General features: G+C 40.0%; 2 protein-coding genes across 3 annotated transcripts; both read right to left on the bottom strand.

Annotated features, from left to right (window-relative positions):
• Nucleotides 1-4,414: 4,414 nt before the first annotated feature.
• On the bottom strand, nt 4,415-14,136 carry LOC108676282 (alkaline phosphatase). 2 transcript variants are annotated; one of them, XM_018164341.2, is made up of 11 exons: nt 13,738-14,136; nt 13,037-13,141; nt 12,410-12,525; nt 11,917-12,109; nt 11,197-11,372; nt 10,459-10,657; nt 9,929-10,062; nt 9,523-9,721; nt 8,419-8,519; nt 7,625-7,748; nt 4,415-7,071 (listed from the first exon to the last, which is right to left on the bottom strand). In XM_018164341.2, the coding sequence occupies exons 1-11, from the start codon at nt 13,844-13,846 to the stop codon at nt 6,869-6,871; spliced, it is 1,659 nt and encodes a 552-aa protein (XP_018019830.1). In that variant the 5' UTR covers nt 13,847-14,136; the 3' UTR covers nt 4,415-6,868. The 2 variants fall into 2 exon arrangements, with proteins under 2 accessions (XP_018019830.1, XP_018019831.1); XM_018164342.2 differs by lacking the exon at nt 13,738-14,136 and having other exon boundaries at nt 13,032-13,092.
• A 111-nt stretch (nt 14,137-14,247) lies between these two features.
• On the bottom strand, nt 14,248-15,802 carry LOC108676280 (putative nuclease HARBI1). The gene is made up of 2 exons (XM_018164338.2): nt 15,493-15,802; nt 14,248-14,724 (listed from the first exon to the last, which is right to left on the bottom strand). The coding sequence occupies exons 1-2, from the start codon at nt 15,800-15,802 to the stop codon at nt 14,315-14,317; spliced, it is 720 nt and encodes a 239-aa protein (XP_018019827.2). The 3' UTR covers nt 14,248-14,314.
• Nucleotides 15,803-16,594: the final 792 nt, after the last annotated feature.

Raw genomic sequence — 16,594 nt, 5'->3', positions numbered from 1 at the left:
CTGGACACACCACGTATTATTATCGTATATGGTGCTTCGAGCGAAGGAGCGTTTTAGTCACAACCACACTGTATCACAGTTCGAACGAGACTGATGCCAGCTAAATCATGGATTGTGTATGCTATGCACTCGTATACATAGTACATGTAGGCTGTAATCGATACACAAAGAACATCTAATATTCAACATTGAATTTTGGGTGAACATTGTAAAAGTTCGCTTTGAAACTTCAATTTGGACATTTTCACTAATTTTAACAATAAAAAATGTATATGACAACTAATATTGGTTTAGGAAAATATCAAAATATTCCAGTCAAAATATGAATGTTAGCATAGCCAACAATATCAGCAGACGTGAAATTTATTGAAGAGATAGCGGAGTTAAAAAATTACTTTTTGCTGGTAACCGGTAAAAAATTACCGGTTAATCGTTTTGTCAAGTGCATAAGTTCATACAATAATAAGCCAACCAATACATGTCCTTATGTCAAGTTCAAGACTTCCTGGTCCTAGGCCACGCCCATGCGCTACCTCCAACGTCCTCCATCCCCAAACCATCCATAGGCAAGTCGCCCCGCCCCCGGGGCCCGGCGGTAACGTTGAACAGGAATACCGTGCATTTAAACCTGCTGCTGCCATATGCTTCTGATTACTATTTTAGTATTTGCTGAGGGTGCGTATGTCAGGCCGTGATGTCATTAGCGACTATTACGTCACCTTCTGTGACGTCACTACTTGCGGGTCACCGCGTATATATAAGCTCGGTGAGCCGACTGCCAGGCAGTCATAGGCGGTAGGCAGTCATCGTAGAGCCTGCAATTTTGCAAACTCTAGAAGAGCTCACGTCGTCTTAAGGCCCGTTTACACTAGGGGCAACACACGAGAGTCAAGTGCCTCAAAGCGCATGCAGAGGCGCTTTGCAGCCTCTGCATGCGCTTTTTGACCGATTGACGAGCTAGCGATTGACAGGGGCCATGCCTCATGCAACACAAGCGCGGCGCTTAGTAGATAGCTATTAAAGAATTGATATCACTTGTATGCTTAAATCGCAAATTAACTAAGAATTTAAATTGAATTAAACATTTAAATCAAATTGAAAATCTAAATTAATCAATTAAAGAAATTCAATTCGTTCTATGGTTTCAATGTATTAATTTATGATTCTAGATTCTACGAACTGACTATGGAGCTGGTCTCCGAAACGTTTTCTATAAAGATATGAATTTTTGTGGACTATTCTTTTCTTTAAAATTCTTAGTTAGTAGATAGTTCGGTACGAATATTGGAGCTTTTTATTTAAGAATAGACTATATTTTTTATAAACTGTATGTTTTTGAATGTGCTACTTCTCTAATTATGATGCCTATGCTGAGTTCTCGTTTACAAATGGCATAGTGCGCAGAATGACGGACCGCAGCACACCCGAGAACAATGGCCCACAGCTCACATTCGGTTACATCCGTCCTCATTGACGTCTAGGTGGCAACTAGTGTTCAAAGCGCGCGGGCTCAAACAACCGAGTACAAAAGTAGTGTAAACGGTTGTGCGCGGTGAGGCACTGCAGCAAACGACTCAAAGCGCATGTCGTTGCCACTAGTGTAAACGGGCCTTTAGACTCCGGCACTCGCAACCAACACGCAGTGTCGTTACACTCTATCTCCAAAATTACTGCACATACTGTGCATTGATCCTGAAACTTCTATCTAGTGTATCCCGTGAACCTATCTTCAATACTTACGCTTAGATACACGTCTTGTTATTATCCTTCCCTGGCCAATGATTATTTAATATGTTATTCGGACAATGATAAACGAACCCAAACCCCTCAGGTTTATCTACAATAGATCACACAGATCCTTTCAAGGTTATGACTGTCAACCCAGAACAGAGTTATTCATAAATTTGACACGTAGATTATGACGAACTCCCTGCAAAAAAAACATTGCAGTCAAGCCACACCGAACATCGTTCCTTATGTTAAAAATTACAGGCGACTCTAGAGCGCGTGAACAGCGGCCGCTGATAGTCGGTCCGAATTTTTCAATTGGGGATGGACGAGAAACGGCTCTCGGGTTTTAGAATTTTGAGTTCACCGTACATTCACCACTCACAATTTTTCCTTACACGTCGGCGTGAAAAAAATCAGCAAAAAAAAGATGGTTGCAGCCAGAATATTTATCTTTTATATACAAGATATTGATTGCAAATCGTAATTTCGACATAACTTCTGAATGAGGTATCATATCTGTTTCGTTTTTTTTGCTAAAGCTTCTTCACATCAAAAGCTACACGACGATGGGTGACACACGCCACAGCTCCTCCTAAAGCGGCCGCAAATATAGCTAAATTGGCTAATATAGCTAAATTGGCCTATTGAGAGAGAGAGAGAGAGAGATATGTGCGATCCCGGATCGGCTCAAGAACTCATCTAGTCGTCTCTTGAATGTCCCAAGGGAGAATTCTCCCCCACTCAGTTCTTTAGGCAAGGCGTTGATCAGCCTCGCACCCGCTACAAAGACTGAAATCTCTCCCATTTTCAGGTTGAGGGTAAGTCCAGCCACCGGTCCAGCCACCTTAGTCTCTTTCTCCTTGTGGGTATTGTTGGAATTATCCTATGGACAAGCAGGTGGTCTATAAATTAGGACTACGCAGATGTCGAGTTGTTTAATGTGGATTAGCACATGTTCAATAAAGCCATCGGAGTTCGAACTCCATTAGACCGTGCTTCATACGAGGGAGTTGAGTTCCTACCGTAAAAAATTACTACTCCCTACCTTTCGGTCTGCGCGGTACTACTCGATGCCTTCAACTGCAATTTTGGCATCATGGATTTATTTTCTACGGTGCGACTCTTTTAGTGTCATCATAAAGATCCCGCCCTCGTCGGCCATCTCTCTAAGTACGCTACTCTTGTGACGCGCTCTTCGGGGGAAGAGCTCATCCCAGACTCTCCCCTTTGTGTTCATACCTGTACCGACACTGCACTTCCAGGAGTCTCTGGCTCAGTCGATACTTCGCCTGAAATTATATTTGCTCTAACTGCCTCCTCAGTTCTAAAATAAAATACGTTTAAAAATTACTTTTTAAAGACAACCCTTCCAAAAGAATCCAGTATCTCCAATCTTACAGATGTACAATGAATTTCTCATCTAATTTTCGAAAATTAGAAAAATTTATTTTTCAATTTTTTTAATATATAGGTATAAATTTTTTTAATATATAAATTTTTTTCAAAATTATTTATTCTGTTAATTGATTCATGATTTCATGCATTGCCTCTGACTTCACACAAGTGTGCAAAATTTCAGATCAATTAGATAGGTAAAAGTGTGTCAAATATCAGTTATAAGATTTGTAGCTGACAAAATTATTTTTTCAATTTTTTTAATATTGAAAAAAAAAATTAAATTTTAAAAATCATTTATTTTGACATTTGATTCATGCATTGTCTCCAACTTTAAACAGGTGTGCAAAATTTTAGATCGATAGGATAAGTAGAAGTGTATTAAATTTCGATTACAAGATTTGTAGCAGACAGACAGACAGACAGACAGACAGACAGACAGACAGACAGACAGACAGACAGACAAACAAGAAGTGAAGTTAAAGAGAAGTGTTGTAAAAAGTACCGAGCCCGACCCCGACCCCCTGCGCGTCGCGTGACAGACAGACAGACAGACAAACAAGAAGTGAAGTTAAAGAGAAGTGTTGTAAAAAGTACCGAGCCCGACCCCGACCCCCTGCGCGTCGCGTGCTTCTCTGTCTCATATGCTCAGGTGACTCACTGGAAGAGCTCGGGGTCTCTGCTAATTATTGGATTTAGCTCATCACCGCTCCTTACAGCGGTGTTTCTTACGGCTTCATTGACCTTTATTTCCCGAGCGACTTTGATCTGACTTGTGGTGGACATAGACAATCGGCATTTGTCGTGAGAGTATGTCATTGGCGTTCGCCTCTGGGTTCAGTTTCTCTTATTAATTTTCGTGATTAGATGAAATTGACGGTTTTCTTTTTGCGCAATCCTACTTGTTCATGACCATCCTCCCTTTTCAGACTCAGTAAGTTATGGATGATGAAAATAGCCTAATGAGACGGGACGTACAGTAGACAGCTGCCCCCGTTAGCCCGACTGGTGCTGCCCACGTTAGAAATACTTCGTTCAAATACGAACAAATGATGCTCGGAGTGAACCATCATCAACACAGCACCGTCACCAGGCTGAGCGATTGCGTACTAACTTCTTGATGTAGGTAGTCATGAGCAGAAAACCCAAGAAATTCACCAAAAACTGTAATAATCGGACTGTGCGTCCGTAGTGGGGCTAGCTCAGTGAAAACAGAGTTCATTTCAGGAGAAGAAATTCTATAATGCCAACTGCTCCTCTGCATCATCGGTATTAAAACATCGTTTAAACAACAGTCAAAACTTTATGTATTTGAATATTAGAACAAAATGAAACAAAACACATAACAATAAAAATGATAAGTCTTATGTTAACATTTCGGCACAAATGATTGGATTTTGGATCCCCTTAATAAATAACAGCTTCTCGCGTTATAATAGAGCATAAAATTTCAAGTCAGTTAAATAAAATGTAATTCAAAGCATTTTGTGCATGCCTGAAGTTGTCGCGGTTTCGAATTGGGTAGCATTTCTTAGACGTGATGAGACTAAGACAACGAATTTAAACCAACCACTGAAGCTCAGAGAAAGATAATTAAGACTTAATCATCGTAATTTTCCGGAATAATTAATACGTTACAAACTTGCAAGATAATGGCAAGTAAATGCAAATAAATAACAATTCTTAAAGGTGGGTTCTAAAAAGACAGCGCGTTCAACTTAAAGTACTTGGATACAGGATTGCATCGCAACCTAAATGGCAGGACAAGAGTCGGTCATGGTTTTCACAGGACACGAAATAATGATCAGTGGCGATGGTCAGGTCAACTCACAAATTATCAACTCGTATTAGTAATTATTACCAGCATGGAGGGGATAACTACTGAAAACTAATCCCTGTGAGATGCGTGACAGCGTAAAGAAAATATCATTAAAGAAGCTTGACAGAAAATCAGAAAAAGCTACTCTAGCTTCACATTGAAGCTGAACCATCGAGTCAACATTATGGCAAGACACCTTCACATTGTCTTAAGAAACTGGTATTAAACGGTAAAAACTCTCTAAACAAAACAGAAAAAAAATAAAATTCATCCCCGGCATCTCGCACTGTGGAAGCTAAATTTTCCTCCGTATGAGCATAAAGCAGTAGCACCCATTTATCGCAAATTTTTTAGCACATCGGTAACAAATCTAGGAAACGAAAACACATTCGGGATTATTTTTGTACCAAACCAACACAAGATTTATAAAATAAGTTAATGTACGCATTGAGTCCCGGTCAACTAAGTCTTGATCGTATCGACGTATCGGAATGCTGATTATACTTGCGGTAGACGCTACACGTGTGAATGAGCTAACCTGACCTGTACTCGTAGATCGCATTACTTAGAACAGTTAAAAACAAAGGCATATTCAGTAGGTCATTATTTGTTACACAATACATGGCAAGTGGCAATAGACCAGCAAGAATCCTAACAGATCCAAGATTGTCATAGATATTAACCTTACCGTTAGTAAACACAGAAAATAAACATAAAAAGATGCTATAATTAACATAAAGTCAAACAACAAGAAACGTGCTTAGATAATTAGTTAGTTAGTTAGTATGCTGACTAAGAACAGTAGAGAGAAAATAACACTTAATTATTTGCAAAGAATTCAACGGCAGATTTGGCAAAGAGTAATAATACAAAATAATATAATGTATCAAGCAGGGAAAACAACGCGGACATACAGGCTAAACGCAGGTATCTTGACTGGAAGCACGAATATAGCTTGTTAATAATATAATTCTTGTTAATAAAACTTATGAAATAGAGCGAGGACAATAGCTGCTTACACGCGTCACATATTTCACGCAAATCCAAGATGATTGTCAACAAGTGTAACTTAAGTCAAGAGACTCTTCCAATTCCTAATGTTTTCTACGTGTAATCCTCAAGAATACTGAAATATTGAGAGCATTAAATATTAAGGGCTAGTTAATACTGAAACATTAATACTGGTAAGGAATATAGAAGTTGTCGTAGGCATAAACTCAAAATGAATACGTACTTTCCAAAATCGAAACAGTAATCGTGCCTTGGTAATGTCTTGGTTAACTCGGAACTCTGTTAACGAACACGATGCAAACCTTACATACATGAAATGTTGAAAATAAGTAGGAAATGGCACAAATAAATATGTTAGTTCAGCTGCAAAAATTACTAGAGCATTACCATTAAATGAAGACATTTTGCGTCAAGAGATGTATTATCATGGATGTTTATTTATTGCATTGCGGTTTTCCACGTGTGCACCGTGGTCACGGAGTTCCAATGTGACCCGTAGAAAGGCTGTGAACTGAACACGCAGCAGAGTGGATGAAGACTAACTAATGACTTTGGAAACTTGAGTAAACTGCACATGGACATGCAGATCACTTGTACACCTCATCCATCCACCTATTGCAACAGAACAAATAATCATTATATTTTCTACAAAGTGAGGTAGAAATATATAATATAGTGTGGTTGATATTTATGCAGAAACTCATATAAACTGGAATAAAAACTGGTAATAAACTTTATAAAAATAATCGAGTTAAATGGCGAACTAAATGATAAACATCTCAACAAAAAAAGTGGGAAGAAAATCGAGGTAATCCCGAACACTATGAACGGCAACAATTGATTTTAATGTAACGTCATAAGACATAGAGTAGGTAGAACACGATTCTAATCGCTGTGATGCACGACGCTTAACTAGACTCGCTGAAGAAGAAGAAGAAAAGCGCAGAGCACCACAGCGGCCTGGAAGACCTGAGGAGCGACAGCGGAGGAGGAGCAGAGCGCGTGGGGCGCTTCGGGCCGCTGCTGCGCGAAGGGCCCGACCTGCGCGGCGTAGGCGATGACGTGCGCCACGTACGTCTGCTCGTGTGTCCGATGGAATAGGTGCGACCACGGACCTGATATTGTGAATAGGTCTTTAGTGATAGAAACACGTACAGGCTGGATAGAAAATGCTCAAGAATGATAAAAAAGCTCCAATGATACAAAAACTCCAATATTAAGACCAATTTCAAAATAAATTGTAGATAGCATCCAGGCCATATGAGGGTTTGCTCGGTATTTAGTGATCATGAAGGCTGAGGACGGGAGGAAATGAGTAGTATTAGGAGGTTGAAAATTAGTTTTTTCGGCCCTTGACCGTGGTTATCTTGGTTTTAGCACGGAATGAGCGAGCGCTTTCGCATTGTGTGAAACTGATGATAGGAAACAAAAATGTGAAAGCCTGAATTTTAAACCCAAATTTTTTAAACCCATACACCTCAACTTCATTTAAGGTGTATACAAAAGTCTATACAACTTTTCCAACTAGAAAAATAAGCAGCTACCAACATTTCAGTTTCGCAAAACATGCAATTATCCACGACACATTCACTTCACAAATCCAATGACCAAAACAGAAGCAGAGAGCCCACAGAACTAGAACAAGAAAGGTGAACTATGAAGACTGACCGACGGCATGCACAGCAACGTCTTCCCCGCTGTGCATGGACCAGCCGACCTTCGTAGGCACCGCCGCGGGGAACATGTACGACGACGCGTTGGCGTCAACGCCTGAGACGTTCACGCGCGCAACCTGAGTACATTCATTCGAAATGACAACACATTCATTGCAAATGAAATCGAATTCATTTGAAATGAAAACGCTTTTATTTGAAATGAAAACACATTCGTTCGAAATAAAAACACATTCATTCGAAATGAAGACACATTTATTGCAAATGTAATCGCATTCATTTGAAATGAAATGCATTTATTTGAAATGAAAACACATTCGTTTGAAATAAAAACACATTCATTCGAAATGAAAACATATTCATTGAAAAATTAACACTAATATTGGCGGAGTAATTAAAAAATGTTTAACGAGTGTTGTTACAACATTTGAAACAACTAGCATTTCTTACGTATTATTTTTCAGAACATTCATGAGTTTGCTGTAATGAGTAAAATTTAAAGTGAAATAGTTTACTGAAGATATTAGTTTTCTCACTGGAAACAAATATAGATTAATAAATTCATGAATAAATCACAAAACCTGGGGCTACAGATAGCGTAATTTTGTAATGCACTCGTTTCACCAGGATTCTATGCGATCAATAAACGCAACAGGCCGATATTTGCACAATAATTATTTATTGAACCATGGAATGAATTACACTATACAAAGAAGACAGTACACAATGAAGAGACATTTATTAAAAAATATATTACACCCAAGATATTAAGCAATATCAGCTTTGTACTTTAGTTCCGTCATAGGAGAAGTTGAAGCCTGGCCCCGTGGTGAACATGAGAGTCATGTGCGGCATGCCGTCTGTAACGCCGTCTTTGTAGAAGCTCGTGCCTGCGTTAAGAACATCTAAATGAAGAATGCTGTGCAAAGAAATAAAAATAAATAATAAACAAATAAAGACTCATAGTTGAGAGTGCAGTGCTTGCAAAAAAGTCTTGTAGGCGGTGTTTAAAACATCAATTAAAAAAGAGTAACGGATGATAAGGCGACGTAGAATGACATTGCCGTGATATGAACTTTGTATAATTATTATTAAACTAAGAAATTGGATTACTACTATCGGTATACTAAGGAATCAGATTAATGTTGCTAATGAATCGAAAATTATTGTATTCTGAATAACTATTAAACTTACTCCACGGAATGAAGCAAACATAGCCCGGTATGTTTTGAAAACATTAAAACAATAATTAAGTGATTATAAATGACAGCGTAACTCTGAATAATTCAACATTGGAAAATTTTGAAGGCTTCATGAGCACTACGACATGCCTAATAAAAATATGAAATAATCGCCGTAGTTTAGTACTGACATTAAATAATGAGTTATAAACAGAGGGAAAAAAATCTTCCGGCATATCGCTGCCGTTTTCAGGGTAGCCGTGGCTACGATCACTACGACGAGTTTAATGCAAATGAATTTCCGAGGTTCAGTACCGGGTACAGATTTATGCAAAATAAATCCGTATTGATATTAATAATGAGCTATAAGCAGGTAAAAAAAATCGCCCAGAATATCGTTGCCGCGGTCAGGGTAGCCGTTGATGGCGAGGCCATGGCTATGATCACTACGACGTGTTTAAAATAAACAAATTTCTGAGGTTCAGTACTGATATAATAATTCCTATTGATATTATTAATAAGCTACAAGCAAAGATAAAGAAATCACCGAGAATATCGTTGCCGCGGTCAGGGTAGCCGTTGATGGCGAGGCCGTGGCTGTGATCACTACGACGTGTTTAATATAAACAAATTTCCGAGGTTAAGTACCGGGTGCTGATATACTATGCATAATAAATCCGTATTGATATTATTAATGAGGTGAAAAAGTCACCCAGAATATCGTTGCCGCGTTCAGGGTAGCCGTTGATGGCGAGGCCGTGGCTGTGGTCGGCCGTGACGATGACGAGCGTCTCGTCGAGGTCGACGAGCTCCAGCGCCGTGCTGATGGCCGCGTCAAACGTCTGCATTTCCTCCAGTGCCAGCTGGGCTTTGCCGTCGTGCAGGGCGTGGTCGATGCGACCGCCTTCAACCTCGAGTAATTTATAAAACAATTACTACAATAATTGTGATAATAATAATATAGAACGGATTCTAGAGCCAGTGCAACAAATTTTGAAGCTTGCATCAAATGAAATGAAGACGTGAAGAAATTAGGTCTCTATGTAAAGTAAATAAATTCAACAATGAAAATTATAGAGAATTTTGCAAGCAAAGGCGAATAAAATAAAGCTACTGACTATGAGAAAGTAGCCTTCCTCTGCCCGGCTGAGTCTCTTGATAGCGGTGGCTGTGAGCTCGCTGAGGCTCGGCTCACCGGCAACACCGAGGTCGCGGTCGCGCTCGTACGGGATGTGATTGTCCGCAAACAGACCTGAGCATGTGATGCTTTAATGATTTAAGGTGAGAGAAACGGACGTGCCCAGACACTGACGAGATGCTCCAATGATTTCAGGGAGAGAAAAGTACTGTGCGAACACAATAACGTGACCGCAGACCGATTTACTACTGAAGTGCTATTATCCACAAAACTATGATAATCGAGTTAATAGTTAAAAACATAGGTACTGCGTTAGCATATATAGATCAATTATTGAAAACAGTTTATCAGCAACAGTTTTTAATAAACAAAACATAATAAGAAATCGCTTAAATAAATTAAAAGTTCGGTGCAATAACAAACAGCTTTCCGGCATCTGGGTGAGCAACTTCGTGAGACAGAAAATAAAAATCCGTCCGTACCTAACAACTCATCCGAAGCACAACACACCTAAAATGAACTCAGCGTTGTCAATGTTGACATCTCTGAGCTGCCCCGTGTTGGTGACGTACGCATAAGAGGCTCCCTCAGCCTGTCGCATCTCCTGCCACTTGTGCGCCAGGTTCAGACCGTCCAGACGGCGGCAGGAAGTGGCCGTCGAGTTGTCAAACTGAGCTCCTAAAGCTTGCCGACCTCCGCCGAATATCACCTGAAGAAAGCAACATTTATTAGTTTTTATTATATAATTATTTATATGTATCAACTAGGATGTATATACAAATTATTGGTAATGGCAAACATTGATATCATTGGCTTAGGTTTAAGCGCTTTACGTTGTCAAATTCATCAAGAAATCAACTGAGGAGTGAATTGCGACTACCCTTTAATGTTAACCTTTCCAACCAGCACGCATGTCGATGTGTGACAGGAGTATAAAACTTTCATCACCTACACAGTGCTTGGAGCATTAAACTTTCATCACCCACACAGTGCCTTAGCTCCACGTTGGAAATCATAGTTCATATTGATATTTCTTAATAAAGAGCCATGCTTATAAGCACTGAAGCTAAGTCTAAATTAGATCTCCTTGCCGTTACTTGCAATGTGGTTGCAATCAGATACATTTATTTTCATCTTCGGCAATATATTTTTTCTGAAAAATATAAGTTGCTTTCATATCACATACAAAATTTCATATAACATCATATAAACACGAATGCCACTTAATACATTTCTCGCAAGGCGCACCTTCAAGTTCATGCCAGGCTGATCTTCTACGAGCTGCCGGGCGATATCCTTACAGTGCAGGACTGAAGGATCGGCCTCCTGCTTCATCTTAGCGTCGCACTCCCACTCGCGCTGCGCTGATGAGGCGTACGCAGCGCCTGGAGTTGCGTGCGTGATGCGCGTGGTCGTCACGAGGCCTGAAAACTTGGACTTGTGAAACATTGAAACTCGATTATGACGAGGCGGGAGTTGACTTGACAAACAAATGCGATGACTTGATACATTGAAACTCGATTATGACGAGGCGGGAGTTGACTTGACAAACAAATGCGATGACTTGATACATTGTAACTCGATTATGACGAGGCGGGAGTTGACTTGACAAACAAGCGCGATAACTTGATACATTGTAACTCGATTACGACGAGGCGGGAGTTGACTTGACAAACAAGCGCGATAACTTGATACATTGTAACTCGACTATGACGAGGCGGGAGGTGGCTTGACAAACAAATGCGATGAGTGGATAGGGTTAACAGACTCTGATGTTTGGATGAGATTAAACACCGCTTTTCAGTGACACCTGCGACCAAAACCAATATATCGTAGAGACTTGATGAGTGAAAGTAGTGTTGAAATTCAGTTCCTAAAGATACCGTCCTGCAGTACCCAAAGTAAAATCATAACTTTGTTAAAACAAAAGTCCGTTTTGTTCCAAGCCGTAAAGCCTCATCACCAGACCTGTTTCTTTGCCTGTCTCCTGCGCCCAAGTCAGGATGGACTTTGGTCGATTTTCAGGCAACAATGAAGAGGCGCAGTCGCCGTTCTTGACCGCGGCCGTCACGCCCAGGGTGTAAAAGTTCCCTTTAACGCCCGAAAGGAAAGCCGTTGCAGTGGCCGCACTGTCAGGCACTTGCTTGTCCACGTTATAGGTCTGCGTAAATTAGGGGGGCATCAATTCCGACTGATTAGAGCATTGAACTCAAATCTTTTAAGTGATATCAACTAGGCCAATGAGTACAACTTTTCGTCAATATAGGTATTATGATAAGTGTGCAAAACATTCTACTACATGTCTCATTGCGATGAAATACAAATATTTCACACATTGCTTGAAAATACGCATATTTTACTTTGAAGAAAAAATCCGTTAATGTCCGTGTGAGTGAATTATCTACGTTAATAAAAATAGTTCATAAATTACAATTTGATAAAGAGACAGTTCTCTCTGTACCTTAAGAAGGGCCATGTCTGGGAAGCGTTCAAAAGACAAGTATCCTTCTTCCCCAGACTTTCCTTCCTTTTGGCCCTTGAAAATGCGACCAGCAGTGATGGTGGAAATTCCCATGCCTGCAATACAACAGGTTTAAGTAATGTTGAAGATTATACAACAATGACCTTGGCTCAACCACCTGAAGTCGAATCAAATTTTATAATTTGAGGAACCACTTCACCATTTGAACTAATTTGAATTAGGTAAAATTGAATGGTGAAGAAGATAACAAATAACGGTACTTTCTCCATTGGGAATAAATTTCAATTTTTAATGTTCGCTCCACTGCTTTTGTTGCTAGCATATTTCTAAAAAAATATAACTCAGTACTCACTGCAGTGAGTGACAGAGAGCGCATTTTCTCGTCGACGAAAACATGAAGTCACGGACGAACGAACAGACAGACGGACAGCCAGACTGACGGACATGACGAGCACAGAAGTGCATTTTTTTCCATAAAGGAGAAAAACCGCTAAAAAGAACATAAAACTTGACAATTCTAGTTCCTTGAGATTTCAGACAATCTAACATGCTCACTTGGAGTTATTTCAAGTTAACGTATTTGTTTCTGTCTTCTGCTAACCTCACCATCGCCCAGGAATAGCAGCACATTCCTGGCAACCTTGGTGTTCTGCGTCCGCTGCAGTGCCTCCGTTATGTCCTCCACGCCAAGCTTGTACCAGTGACCTGAATCTGAACAAAGACCATGAATCTGAACAAAGACGATGAATTTGAACAAAGACAATGAATTTGAACAAAGACGATGAATCTGAACAAAGACGATGATGAACAAAGACCATGAATCTGAACAAGACGATGAATCTGAACAAAGACGATGAATCTGAACAAAGACGATGAATCTGAACAAAGACGATGAATCTGAACAAAGACGATGAATCTGAACAAAGATCAACATTACGGCGATGGCGGGTCAAGCTTGTCAACTTACTTAACTTAGGCAAAATTTTGAAAGAAAACCGAATCAGTTTCAGAATTAAAATTTATAAAAGCTTGTTAACACGGGGGCGAAATTATGCAGGAGAAGACTTAATTTTAATCAATTATCTATAAAAACAACCAAAATCTAGTGAAAGCTGACGTAGAAATGAATATATACTTTAAAAACTCAGCTCATCATTGCTAACATAATAGGTATAGTCACACGTGACAGACTTGAATAAAATACGATCTATGCTAATAAAAGTTAAAATAGTTGATAGCAACTTTTATAAGCGCATCAAGAATCTTTGTCAATAAACTTTATAATGGAAAACGACGGGTATACTCACGCAATTCATCGGGGTTGACGGCACAGGACACTAAGCTGGCGAACAGCACGAGAGAGGGCGCAGATAGCAAGCATAGCCGCAGCCCCGATAGCGGCCACAAAACCACCATCACGGATACACTCACGACAAATACCGTAGCTGTCTTGTCTAAGGTTAAAGGCTAGCAAAGGGAAAATAGAGGAAGGAGACTGCAAACGAAAGAGCACAATTGAAAATCAAAATGGATACGGGCCTGGTTAGCTGGATTAAAAGAGCCTTTCCAGTCAATACGTATGCAAAGAAATTAAGTGACATTGTAAAATAATCAATGAGTCGATATCTAAGTTAACCCCCGTCTTAACATAGGGAAGATCCATTCGTGACTAGGCATAGATGAAACAAAGGCGAAACAATGATCACCATTGCTCCGAATTTCTTATGTACACACAGAGCTAGCTATGCAGCAAAGAATACGTCTCTTACAAATAAATGGCAGATTTGGAAAAATAATCTCTACCTTCTTACACCCCATAACCGAAGAAATGTTAATTTGGACGTATCTAGTACAGGTTAGTTCGTATTTTTGGAGTAGGTATTTTCAAATTACAATCGATTGACCCAAAGCTCCAGAGAAGTTTAGCCTAACCACTTCATCTCGCGCTCGTCTACCGTTTTCAGTTAGCGCAACCTGATACACGTGCGTAGTGCTCACATCATCCACGACTTCTTCACTACATAACTCATTATTATAGAATGGAACGTTCCGCTGTATGCAGAAGTTGTGCAAGTAAATACAAGCCTCGACAATTCTGGCGCATCTGTCGGGCGAGTATCTGAGAGCTCCACTGGACTTGCGGAGGCACTGGAAGCGAGCTTTCAGCGTGTCAACACATTGACGCACGACGGCTCTAGTCTTGGTGAGGCTGGTATTGTAAGCAAGCTGACCAGCGGTAACAGGATGCACGAACGGAGTCATCAGGTAAGTTTCCTGAGGATAACTGCAGTCACCTGCACAACAAAAAATTATTGTAAATTCAGTACCAAACTCTAGACATGTCGACCAAACTCTAGACATGAAGACTATGCTACCGTACTACAGCAACAAAGGTTGGCGCTATCACAATGCAGCGTTTGCATACGTGCATGAGACGGCATTTGTAAACATGTTTACGTTAAAGGTACAACATGAAATTGGAGTAGCGAGATGCCTGAGAAGACATAAGCTATTTCCATTGTTGAGACTTTCATATAATAGTTACTTGAATCATAATATAGAATAGCATCAATATATATAGCGGATAAGATTTAATGGGAGCCTCGATAAATTTCGAGGTAAAAAATGAAGGAAAAATAACCATATTTGATGCCTGCAGGTCGACAGAACTTGAATTTTATTTCTCGGCTTATCATAGAATAACTTGTTCAATTAATAGAAAGAGAGTGCTGGACTTTTAGACAGTGAAAGCGTCGTAGACAAATAATTTAACCAACATATCCTCTGTCAGTTCTTTGACCGCACGCAGTCAAAGGTAAATCAGCCGCGGTGCACACAGCGAAAGATCAAAACACAGAAATTGCTTTTTACACATGCCTGAAGGCACTGAACTATCGTCAATGAGAAATTTCAGCTACTAGTTCGTAACAGTATTCGTAGTTCGTAACAGTAACATTTTCTCAAGAAGTGCCGACACTTCTATTCTATTCTAAACAGCGGAGAACTGAAGGTCAGTTCAACGTATAAATGAGCGTAGGATGAAGTAGTAGAAAATTACTCACCTAGCAGCAATGACTCGCCGAATTCTTTGTCCTCCATACGCTGGCGTATAATCGAGTGCGTCCAGATCTTGTCATTAGGGAAGCTGCCAGGGTTGTCAGCGCTGTAGTTAAGGATGAGACCGTCCGCATCACAAATTATTTGAATTTTCAAAGAATGGAATTCATAGTCGTTAAGGTAAACGAGAGGATTTTTGTGAGGAAGTTTAATCGCCACATGAGTAGTAGCTATGACCCCTCCTACGCGAGGAAAGCCAGCAATTTTCCCAAATTCTTCCCATTTTGAAATAATATCAGTTTCTGACGTCGGCATCTTGACTGCAACCCTAGACTTTTCTGAGAGTATATGAGTCACCGAATTTATGATTCGACATGCACTAGTTTGTGTAACACCAGCATCTTCAGCTATTGTATTCTGATAACATCCCTGTACATAAAATCTTAGGGCAAGCAGCACTTGCGTGTGCGTTGGTATAGCATGAGACCTCTGGGTACGTCGTTTAAGATAAGGATCAAGTTCTTTTATTAAATGGAGAACCTCGCTTCTCGGGAACCCGTATTGCCGGAGTAACTTCTCGTCACTAATATGCAAAGGATCTAGAGGATCGTGGTACACTCTTTCACGTCTACGAGCTCGTCTGTAGTAAAACGCTGCAGCCAACTCCATCACGAGAAAATTCTGTCAAAAGAAAACAAAAAATGGTCGGGCAAAAGAACACGATAAGAACGATAGGAAGCAAAATATTTTTTGCCAGCAAGTATATTTATAAATTTGTCACCAAATAATCATTTGGCGACACTTAAATTAAGATTAAATTGAAGTAAGAGATTATTTTCGGTCGTCCGGTCTTGACGTAATTATCCCTTGCATATTGTCTATTGTCATAGAATGAAAATAGTATAGCAACACATAGGCTGCGCTTGTTTGCTCAGCATGGCAAGGTTGCTGCAGATGCCATAACTGAAATATAGCTGCACATAGCCTCTAATGCATGGAAATGAGACATCCCAATTTAAAATTGCATCGTTAAACCCACAAGCCCAAAGGTACTTTATATTCTAAAGCATTGCTTTGAAACTCTGTTCAAAGTACTTGACGTCAGGT

Source organism: Hyalella azteca, unplaced genomic scaffold, assembly GCF_000764305.2.
Source record: "Hyalella azteca isolate HAZT.00-mixed unplaced genomic scaffold, Hazt_2.0.2 contig6470, whole genome shotgun sequence".
Lineage (NCBI taxonomy): Eukaryota > Metazoa > Arthropoda > Malacostraca > Amphipoda > Hyalellidae > Hyalella > Hyalella azteca.
The sequence above is the reverse complement of the archived record's forward strand: the minus strand, read 5'-3'. Positions and strand labels throughout refer to the sequence as shown.

Excerpts from the sequence above, each read along its gene's own strand:
- LOC108676282 (XM_018164341.2), bottom strand. The coding sequence starts at position 13,846 with ATGGTGGTTTTGTGGCCGCTATCGGGGCTGCGGCTATGCTTGCTATCT. Across the intron at positions 10,658-11,196 it reads AGCCTGGCATGAACTTGAAG|GTGATATTCGGCGGAGGTCG; the intron begins GTGCGCCTTGCG and ends TGCTTTCTTCAG. Across the intron at positions 7,072-7,624 it reads CGTTGCTGTGCATGCCGTCG|GTCCGTGGTCGCACCTATTC; the intron begins GTCAGTCTTCAT and ends TCACAATATCAG.
- LOC108676280 (XM_018164338.2), bottom strand. The coding sequence starts at position 15,802 with ATGCCGACGTCAGAAACTGATATTATTTCAAAATGGGAAGAATTTGGG. Across the intron at positions 14,725-15,492 it reads CGGCGAGTCATTGCTGCTAG|GTGACTGCAGTTATCCTCAG; the intron begins GTGAGTAATTTT and ends TTTGTTGTGCAG.